This window comes from Lolium perenne, chromosome 2 (assembly GCF_019359855.2).
Source record: "Lolium perenne isolate Kyuss_39 chromosome 2, Kyuss_2.0, whole genome shotgun sequence".
Taxonomy (NCBI): domain Eukaryota; kingdom Viridiplantae; phylum Streptophyta; class Magnoliopsida; order Poales; family Poaceae; genus Lolium; species Lolium perenne.
Genome location: NC_067245.2, coordinates 303,059,621 through 303,070,768, shown reverse-complemented (window position 1 = coordinate 303,070,768; position 11,148 = coordinate 303,059,621). Strand labels below are relative to the sequence as shown.

General features: G+C 43.2%; 1 protein-coding gene across 1 annotated transcript; it reads left to right on the top strand.

Moving 5' to 3' along the window:
- The first annotated feature begins 2,481 nt into the window (after positions 1 to 2,481).
- On the top strand, positions 2,482 to 3,242 carry LOC139835347 (uncharacterized). The gene has a single exon (XM_071825203.1). It carries the CDS (start codon positions 2,681 to 2,683, stop codon positions 2,951 to 2,953), a length of 273 nt encoding a protein of 90 aa, XP_071681304.1. The 5' UTR covers positions 2,482 to 2,680; the 3' UTR covers positions 2,954 to 3,242.
- Positions 3,243 to 11,148: the final 7,906 nt, after the last annotated feature.

Here is an 11,148-nt window from a genome sequence, read left to right as displayed (position 1 = left end):
TCGAGCATTTTTTTTCTCCTGCTTAATGTTACACCCGACGGATTGGAAAGCACCGGCGGTAAGTGTTACCCCCGGCGGATTGGATGGGGGCGCCGGTGGTAAGCTCGATTACCCCTGGCGGTTTCGGAAGCGCCGGCGGTAGGCCATTACCACCGGCGAGGTGATCGCCGGCGAATACGAAAGTGCCGGCGGTAAGCCTTTTCAATGTGCCCCTTTTCCTAGTAGTGTACGGTATTTCAGTAAATAGAAAATCTTTTTTTCTAAACATTTTTAATCACTAAATGAAAAACATTTTTATATCAAAATGTATCTACAAGAAATTTTACATCCGATTTCAACAGTCTACGACCGTTTAGCAAATTTTTAGAATCCTCAAAATCGAAAAGGAAAACAGGATTTTTTTAGGTTTTAGATTTTGTTGAAAAAAATCAAAACATTACCGTCGGCGCACCATCATATTTGGTGCGCCGGCGGTAACCTTTGCTATGTATGCATAACCAGCCCGTCGGCCTCTTCTTCTTTCTCAGTTTCTCCCCCCCTCCTCCTCTTCACCTTATCCCTCCTCGTCCTATTTCCTTTTTTCCTTCCTCCTCCTCATCCTCAAGCCGGGAAACACCTCCTCAACCTGGCGGGCAAGTCCGCAACCTGATGACCAACCTCCGACGAGTACCTCCACAAGCCGGCGACGTCCCTCCGATGCCCACCTCCTTAATCTTGCAGGGGCCTTCCTCTGGCGACCCTCCGGCGACCACCTCCTCAAACTCAACGGCAGCCACCTCCACAAGCTCGCCGGTGACCTCCAGTCCGGTGACCCACCTCCTCAACCCTCGGTGGCCACTGTGAAGAACATGAACAATACATCACGACGAGATCTAGATCTAGATTCATCTTTTTTTCAATTTTGAAAAATATACCACCGACGCACCAGGCTAGTGCGTCGATAATAAATCGAGTTACTGCCAGCGCACCAGGAGGTGCGCCAGCGATAACGCGTTACCACTGGCATATTCCCACCGGCACGCGCTGGGGCGCCGGCAGTAGCCTATTTCCTAGTAGTGCACGCGGACTCCTCGACCTTCGCCGTCCCAAGGAGGAAGCCGTCCACCTATCGCCGTCGCCGCCACCGGTATAACAGTGGTGGGAGATGGAGCTCGTGGCGCAAGCGGCTTACCGTGGCCTCGACAACCCTGAGGACGCGCCGGGGCAGCACCAGCAGGTGGCCTACAATGCGCGGGAGGCAAAGCGGTGGCCCGCAAGGATTCCGGCAACTTCCTCGACCTGGCCGCCACTCCTTCTCCACCGCCGACGCCAAAAGAGGAGGAGGAGGATGGAGACTTCTCCGACGATGGTGACATCGGCGACGGCGCAGAAGCGGCGACTACAACGCCTTCAACCGCTGCTAGTTTACTTATTGTATCCGCCTTATTTTTTTAGAAACGTGTCGTCTTTTGTAGAAATCGAATGAAATTAACCGTCTTTTGTGTTTTCAAAATTTTCACTTTTATTGGGCCACCGGTGTGGGAAACCCTTCCCCAAATGGCGGAAGGCGTGCCGGCGTCCCCCATACGCGAGTACCAGCTGCCGGCGCCTATTTGGGGGCCGCCGGTGGAGATGCTTATAATTGGTTGTGCCTAGTAATTGTCTTGTTAAAGGGCATTGTTTTGATAGGGTATACTTGCTTTAGGATGAAAAGATAAGGTCAAAGCTTAATTGGTTGTGCCTCGTAATAACCTTGTTGAAGATATTATTTTTAGAGCGTTGATTTCGGGTGGTGTTTTTAGGGAACTTTAGGTGGTGTTTTGATAGTGGTTTGTGTTGCACCTACAAGGTTTTGATCGCCGTAGCCGGTCCTCTTCTCCTTCTCCCTCTCCCTCCTTCTCCTCCTCCTCCTCCTCCTCCTTTTCTTCTTTTAGTAGGATTGCGTGCATATGTAATGTCTTTAGGACATTTCATTATTACATAGACCGGGTGTAATTGATATATATATATATTTGTGATATTAATCTATTATTTTTTTATTGAAAAAATAAAAATTTAGGTGTATCAAAGCATGTATAAAAACCCCGTTGAGTTAAAATCCTACTACCGTCCCAATCCATAAGAAGTGTCGCTGATTTAGTACAACTTTATGCTAAATCATCATTACTTACTAAATCACCGATATTTAATATAGATTGGAGTACTTTTTCACGCTTAGAACAAAATAAGTTATGAATGGGTTTAGAGTTGTATAACCATCATGGCATCATATTTTTTCGCAAAACATAATTTAGTTACTATGATGATTGAATCTTGGAACGCGTTCTCTACACGTCACTCCCATCTTATCGCTGCCGGCATGGTCTGGCCGCAACGGACAAAACCGCCCCTCCCGCTACAAATAAACAAGGCGAGACGAGGTAGGCGCCACCCACTGCACCGGGACGATAGCCAAGGAGCGGCATAAACAAGCAAAGTGCCTCCGAAAGCATCCTGTTTCCTGGGAAACCAGTGCCTGCGGCCACCGGTTTCGCTCACTCCACCGCTTTATAACCCAACCTACTCCAACCCCTCATTCCAACATCACAAGCATCGACTCAGTTCTTTCACTACACTCCAAGTCCAACACTACACAGATACCAAGCGACCACAAATCAGTTTCCATTCCCGAACAACTCAGCAAGAAGAAGAAGGAGAAGAGATGGCCGGTGCAGCGAAGGCATCGTGGATGGTGGCGATGAGCGTGGGCGCCGTGGAGGCGCTCAAGGACCAGGCCGGCCTCTGCCGTTGGAACTACGCGCTCAGGTCCATCCACCGGGCCGCCAAGGCCAAGTCCAGCGCCCGCGGCGCCGCCTCGCAGGGCAAGAAGCAGCTTCCCGTCTCGGTGGCGGCGGTGGCAGAGAAGCGGCGAGCGGAGAAGGCGGAAGAAGGGTTGAGGACCGTCATGTACCTCAGCTGCTGCGGACCCAATTAGTAGTTGCTACGACTGCTAGGTAGTAGGTACCGGTGTTTTGCTGCAGCAATGGCCTGCCTTGACTTGACAGGTTTTGCCCCCCATTGTAATATACCACCACCATGATGATGATGATAGCTGGGGCAAAGCTTTTGCCTCCATTTCAAAAGAAAAAAAAAAGATGATGATAGCTGAGTTTGCCATTCCCTTCCTTGTCCATTTGCTTTGAACTGGTTCCAAGTGCGTCGTTAGCGTGTCTCGATCTGCCCGACAGGTTGTTGGTGATTAATTTCTGAAAACTGCATTTCCTTACCCTGTACTTTTGCAGCAAAATCTTTTTGTTTGCAATCATTCACACTATGAACTCTTACAGCATTGCTAAAGGGGTCATTGGTCCATTTTCAGTCATGTCCGGGGATCAAGCCTCCTTTGTTAGACCACTTTAATTACTCATCTAACCCTATTTAACCTGTCTCCATGTTCTTTGATGAGAGCAAAGTTTGTTTTCCCCCTATTTTTCAGTTTCCTTTCCTATTTTTTAGTTTCATCTAAGCCACGAGCTGAATCGCAACTTAATTTGGCCTAAGATCGTGGAAGCAAAAACAAAGCAGTATTTATCCGAACTGAAAAATCTGAGTTCGGTCTCCTGAATTGTTCAGTTTAGAAGTTTTTAATCACCGCGCAAAATAGAAACCGAAAACGCGAATTGAAAAACGGAAATCAAACGTCGCAGTAAAATTTGCTGCGATGATCTTGCGAAATGAAACCAAATCTTGATCCGATCGAGCTACATTCGAAGATAATTTGCAAATACTACCCAAAACACTTCACTAACCTTACTCCGATCCTTAATTTGACTAGTTAAACTACGAAATTAGCCCTGGAATTGTCACCGGGGCTGTTCTAGCGGCGGAGGAGGGTTTTTCCGCGCCGGCGACACCTATGCGACCACGAGCGCGGCCACCTCGAACGGCGCCGCCTCCGCCGAGATCCCGCATGTGAGAGGCGGCCCATCTGTGTCGTCGTTGTCGTTGCCGTCGCGGTGCGGCGGAAGCATCGACAGCGGCGGGCTGCACGAGCCGGTGGGGGGTGCCTCGGCTTCCCCTTCGCGCGCCGGCCGGCACGCGAACCTACGCGGGCACTTGCGTGCCGCCCGCTTCCAAGCTCCGTCGCAGCGCGCCCGCCTCGCACGGTCCGCCTCCGACCGCACACACGGCGGACGCGGTGGCAACTTCCCACCGCCGATTTTGCCCCCTCCCCTACCGGCCCGTCTTGCGCGCGCCATTGCGGGGGGAGGGGTGGTGGCGGCGGACCGAAAGAGCCCAAGATGGCGACGAAATTGCTCGCCGGAGGTGGAGCGAAGATGCGGCGGAGCGGCGGCATCGGCGGAGGGGGAGTAGGGTTTTGGAACCCAACTTGCCCCGGTGCCCTGTATAAATACGGGGCGGCCGTCGATTTTCTTGGGCCCCCGAACTCTGTTTACAGGCTGGACCGCGAGTTCGGGCTCTCTTCCGGGTCTATTTCGGCCTTCGGCCTGAAACCATAAACTCACCGGAATTTTTTGGTTCCGATCACTTTTTAAGTTTTTTTTTTTGACATCATCATCCCTTTATAAACTTACATGGCATAGTTTACAGGGATGTTTAAATCAGCCGGTGGCTGAACGAACCAAACATACCTACCAGCTGGCGTGGTCGAAGCAAACCTCGCCAGTCGATGGGCTTCTCCATTCGATTCCCTTCGTTCGTGGACGAAGGTAGTACCAGACCGCTGTTGGGCTCGGTCCCTCGTCTCCATGAGAATGCAACCGAACCTGTAATTGGGGGGTGTAAGAGCCAAGCCCAAATCTGTTTTGGTCCATTTAAGTTGGGCCGCGATCATAAAAACAAGCAAATCTAAGTGTTTGTCTGTTTGAATCAGGCTACTCTAGCGAACGGGGGCAAGTATTATTTCTAAAAGCAAAATTTATTAATAAAAAACTTAATTTACAAAGGGGTTAATCTGTGAAAACTGAATTTCCTTACCATGAACTTTGTTGGCTGCTGCATTGGCATGATAAAATCTTTTATGTCTAAATCGTTGACACTATAAATTCTGACATCGTAACTATATAAAGGGATCATCGGTCGATTTAGTTTCTTTCTTGCCGGGGATCAATCGTTCAATTCCTTTGATAGACCACTTTGATAAGTCAACTAACCCTAATAATCCATCTCGAAGTTCTTTGATGAGAGTGACCGGATGAGCCACATGACAGTTTCCTTCTCTATTTTTAAGTTTTCTATAAACCACTGAATCACAACTTAATTTAGCCGAAGATCGTGGAAGCAAAAAAAAGGTAAAAAGGTACTTCCTCAGATCCATAGTAGGTGTTAGAGATTTGGTATTAAGTTAGTGGTTAGTACAACTTTTATACTCCCTTGGATCCATATATTATTTAATGTTAAAATGGACGTATCTACAACTAAAATATGTCTAGATACATTTATATTAGCATCAAGTAATATGAATCGAAGGAAGTACTAAATTTATGAGATTTAATCAACTTAATGCTAAATCTCGAACACTTATTATCGTTTGGAGTGTAATTTAGGTGTTTACAAACTCAAGGACAACAATCACAAACATATTATCGGTGGGACAAGCTCCAACCAGAAATTATTTTGACCTGATCTCCTAGCTAAAGCTGCCCGCTTTGTTATACACACACACACTCGAAAATGCACTTTTGGACCCACCGCAAAAACAATTCAAAATGTTAAAAGGGTTCTGAAAAAAAATTGCGCGCACATATTGGCATTCTATCTGTACACGCAAAACTGTTTCGCGAGCAGTCGATTTTTTTTATCATGTTCAAAAAAGTTAACGAAATGTCTCATGAAGAGCGTTTTTAGCAACAAATTTTATCTTTTTAGTATGACACAAAAAAATATAGGGTTTTTGAGAAACTACTTTGCTAGCACATAGAATGCTGATATGTTCATGCTATATTTTTGTTGAATTTTTTAATATTTAAATATGTCAAAAATACATTTTGAAAATCAGAAGCATATGCACCTGATTGCAAAACCGCCTTGTCCCATACGCACACGCACACTCTCTCTCTTTTCCATTTTAAGATATCTTTAAAATGAAATTATGGGTTAAGAATTTTAATTGAGATTACGCTGAACTCTGTGTTGGATATAAGAATCGTGAAGATTACATATAGTATGAGTTATGTGAATATTTTGGTTATGTTGGTGTTTTATATACCAACTCAAAATAGTCCTCTACATGTTTAAAAGTGGCTCCAATGACTATTCCTTTTCTAAATTTGATGTACATCCCAAATGATTTAAAATAGACTCGAATATGTATGGTAACCAGATCCAAACATCTCTCGTACAAGCCGATCTACCTCAATATTCCAAGTTGGTCCAACAGTGTAACTTTTCATATAAATATAAGTACTCTTATTTTTTCTGCTATAATATAGAGGCTATGCGAAAATCTCATGGTGGTCCATGGACCACCTTGGCCACCATTTGGATCTGTCAATGCGTACAATGGCCTTTTGGGAATATGTTCCCCTTCTAGCAGATGACATAACCGTTTCGGCTCCATTGAGTGAGACTTTGTAGTTGTACATTTATGACAGATATTGCACATTTAGTAAATCATTTACCAAAATATTCCATTTAGGAGTCTTTAAACATGGTTTAGCCCCCAACTTAGCATTTTACTTGTTATTGTTACATATGATAGTTATGATACATTGATGTGGAGCAACAAAATATGTAAATATCGGAGGGACTCTTTGACGATTATGTTCAACCTTCGTTAATCCATATGTATCATTCCACACTATCGTCTTGATAGTTTTAGACCTTGATCATGACCTAGCACGGTTGAAACCTTTTAAAATGGTAATCTCCACGAATTTTAACTTGGCGGGGTAATTACTATCACAAATGCATAACTAGAGGGTATAAAGTGGAATTCACTCTTTTATTGTTTGTAATAACTATTTTTGTACTAGTAAAAGCTATGTTGTAGCGGCGGCGGTAGAGAAGCAGCGAGCTAATAAAGCCTAGAAAGGGATTATGACATTTTATTAATAGCTAAAGATTCTTTAATACTCACAACATGCCATGCGAGTTAGCTGCTGCAAGTTGCCTTCTAATTATAAATATGTCTAGATACATCCATATTAGCATCAAGTAATATGGATGGAATGAAGTACTAAATTTCTGAGATTTAATCAACTTAATGCTAAATCTGGAACACTTATTATCGATTGGAGTGTAATTTAGGTGTTTACAAACTCAAGGACAACAATCACAAACATATTGAAGATTGCCGAGGTCACTCCTCTACAATAACGCTGCTGGTCCACTCCATCCTCGGTAGCTTTGGGTGTTTGGAGGTGTAGTGGACCACATAGGGTTTTCATTCTTTGTCAACATTGTTTTTCAGTGTGTTTTTCATAATGGTGAACGACCGCTACATCCTGAAATCAGAATAAGGTCTTCCCCTCTCTAGCTTCGATTTGTATATGTGTGCGCCACAGAGGGCGCATGGGACATGTGCGCGGCGGATCTCGTGAGATCCGGTTGGTTTACGTGTTTGTCGGTGTGGTTTTAAGTTAGCCTCTTCTGATCTACGGTTGTCATCATTCGCTGTCGTTGTTGCTCTGTTGGGCTGGACCTTTGGGGCTTAGCATGACGACTTCAACCACATGGGGAAGGAGCTAGCCAAGTGGATACCAAGCCAAGTAGTAGAGACCGATCGACCAAGCGGAAACCAGATCCTAGAAACCAAAGCGAGATAAGTTCAATTTCCTACTCTCCTGCACTTGGAGATAACGAGGCAGCGATAGACTATTTCTTTTTTTTCACCGTTCATAGCTTATTCTTATCCATCAGGGAAGAACAAGCACTAGTCGGCTTCCCATCGGAACCCGACACCCCCTCACAACACACCATCACCTCACACACATTAACTCCATTGACTCCATCATGAAGTAGGGATGTTACCGGCGATCTATTCCCGGGACTTGAACATGCATATTCATTGTGTTCCCGAGGTTGTTACGTGGTCATAAATTCCCCACCTACATATAACTTTTTTACTAGGAATCAAAACCTAGACATTAACCTTGTCATTTCTACATCATTTTTTCATGAACTTGATGAAACTATGGGTTAAGAAGTTACATAAATTTCTTGTGGTTGATGTAGGAATCCTGGAGTTTACATATAGTTTGAATGATGTGAATATTTTGGTTATGTAGGTATTTTCTAGATAATATAGTAGAAGCGGGACTTGGCGTGACAATTCCGAAATTCGTCCCTGACAGGAATCGAACTCCGGTCGTTGGGGTGCGCCACTGCAACCCCAACCACTGGGCTAAGCCCACGTCGTCGATAATTTAGAATTTGCATGTACATGTTTTTTAAATATTAGAAATGGCCCTAATAACCAAGTCCTTGATAAATTTGTATGCAACCAAAATGATCTAGTAAACCTAGTCATTTGGGTACGGTATCCACGTTTAAATATCTTTCGGAGACGGTGTGCCTCCCTCTCCTCGTCCCTACCGGTAGATCCTTGAAGATGACAAAAGCATTGGAATGCTTTTTTAGTTCTATGGTTTGGAATGGTTGTTTTTGTACTAGTATGGGATACCTCTTCTGTGGGGGCGGCAATCAAGTATACGTAGTAATCAACCCGAGAAAAGGATGAGGATATTCATGAAACTCTAATGAGGTCCTAGCCAAGTTGTTAGAAATAGGTAATCCTAATACTAACACCATGGCATGTGACTTAGTGATGGAAGTTACCTCCTAATTATAAATACTAGCGAGGACCTGCTAACATCTCAAGCACCCTAGAAATGTCACATTTCTTATAACTAAGTTAAAAATGATACTCCAGAAATCTCTGATAAATATTTGTTAAGACTCGCGTGTTCAATAATGCACCGACATGTTTATAGATACTAAAATAGACACACACACAAAAAAGCATTTGATTCTCCATTTTATTAGTGCTAAAAACAATGTAGCTCATTGATATATCTAGTAGAAAACTAGAAAACATAACTATTATGACAAAAGGGAGTTACTTTGCCACCATTACATATTAATAATCAGAAATCAAATAGTATTGTATAACCATGAACTTTAATTTTACACACATGCGGTTAATAATTTTTAGATGTAGTAAAAACTAGTTAAAATTATCTATTATCCATGGAAAATCATTTTATAACTATTGAAGAATAATCTATAAATAAGTCAAAATGTCCAGCATAAATGTACAACGACCACTAGTATTTGCTCTCCATGAGACCACAAGCAGACACAACTTCATTGTTGCCCGAGCGTTTGCACTCAGGCTTGGCTACCGTACAATTACTGCATGAGAACGATTCAACTACGAAAATCCTAATACGCGAGAGACAAATCCATTCCTCTTCTTTTTTGAGAATCTGAAAATTGGTTCGGCTGTGCACAAGCTGGTGTTGTGGTGAACTACTCCTCTTCTTAGGGCCCATTTCATTTGCATGGTCGGAAAACATAGGAGCAGACAAATCAATAGTAATAGGGAAAGTTTGGGGTTGTGGTTCGGAGGAATACAAAACGAAGGAATGGCTAGAGACATGGACATACGATTGTACCTCCATATACAGATTAAATTTTTTATTGTGTTGAAATTTGTACTCCTCACAAACTGATGTTATAAATTCAACAACTACTCTAGATTAGTTATTATGTATAAATTGCACTCATGAGTACAAGGAATTGTTTTATTTTAAAAAAAGACAATAAACCCTTATCAATGCATCTAATTATTATTAATTAATTTCGAAAATTATAGCAAGACCATAAGATGCGCGGAGACGATCTGGGACCAAATCACGCCTTGGCCTGACGCCCCGAACTCATGGGAGTCGCTAGGATCCCGCCACCACCTTCATCTCTGCGGCCACCACCTTCACTTTTATTGGGGCCGCCGTATTGGGGTCACCGGTGTGGGAAACCCTTTCCCAAATGGAGGAAGGCGTGCCGGAGTCCCCCATACGCGAGTACCGGCGCACCTGTTGGCGCCTATTTGGGGCTGCCGATGGAGATGCTTATAATTGGTTGTGCCTAGTAATGGTCTTGTTAAAGGGCATCGTTTGGAGAGGGTATACTTGCTTTAGGATGAAAAGCTAAGGTCAAAATAGTCTTGTTGAAGACGGACGGAGATTTGGTGCACATGAGCACCAGTGATCTCACTTTAAAAAATAAATTAAAAATCATATTTCTAAACTTCATAAAAATCTGAAATAAATCATGATGTAGCCGGTATTGTATCCCACAATCGTGTAAATTTTCAACTGAAAATAATGTGTATTTTAGGCTGTACAAAAATAACAAATGCATAGATCTGAGTATAGTGATTCAAATCTACAAAAAGAAAATAGATTTTTCATTTTTGTATAGGTCAGAAAACAAAACATTTAAAATTGAGATTTTGTAGGTTAGTGGGGTACATCATTAGGTACTTTTAGAATTTTGTTACACAATTTTTTAAAACATATAAATATAATTTTCGAATTTTTTAATCTGGCAAGAGCACTGATGCCCAGGATCCAATATGAATTTTCATGTTGAAGACATTGTTTTTAGAGCCTTGACTTCGGGTTGTGTTTTTTTAGGGAACTTTGGGTGGTGTTTTGATACTGGTTTGTGTTGCACCTACAAGGTTTTAATCGCAGTAGCGGGTTCTCTTCTCCTTCTCCCTCTCCCTCCTCCTCCTCCTCCTCCTCCTCCTCCTCCTCCTCCTCCTCTTCTTCTTTTAGTAGGATTGCATGCATCTGTAATGTCTTTAGGACATTTTGTTATTGCACAGACTGCGTGTAATTGGTATATATATTCGCAATAAGAAGTCTTGCTGATTTAGTACAACTTTATGCTAAATCATCGATACTTACTAAATCATTGATATTTATTATAAATTGGAGTACCTTTTTCACGCTCAGAACAAAATAAGTTATGAATGGATTTAGAGTTGTATAACCATCATACTTTTTCGAAAAACAGAATTTAGTTACTATGTTTATTGAATCTTGGAAGGCGTTCTCTACACGTCACTCCCATCTTATCGCTGCCGGCATGCTGTGGCCGCAACGGACAAAACCGTCCCTCCCGCTACAAATAAACAAGGCGAGACGAGGTAGGTGCCAC

Coding starts and splice junctions, on each gene's coding strand:
- LOC139835347 (XM_071825203.1), top strand. CDS start 2,681: ATGGCCGGTGCAGCGAAGGCATCGTGGATGGTGGCGATGAGCGTGGGC.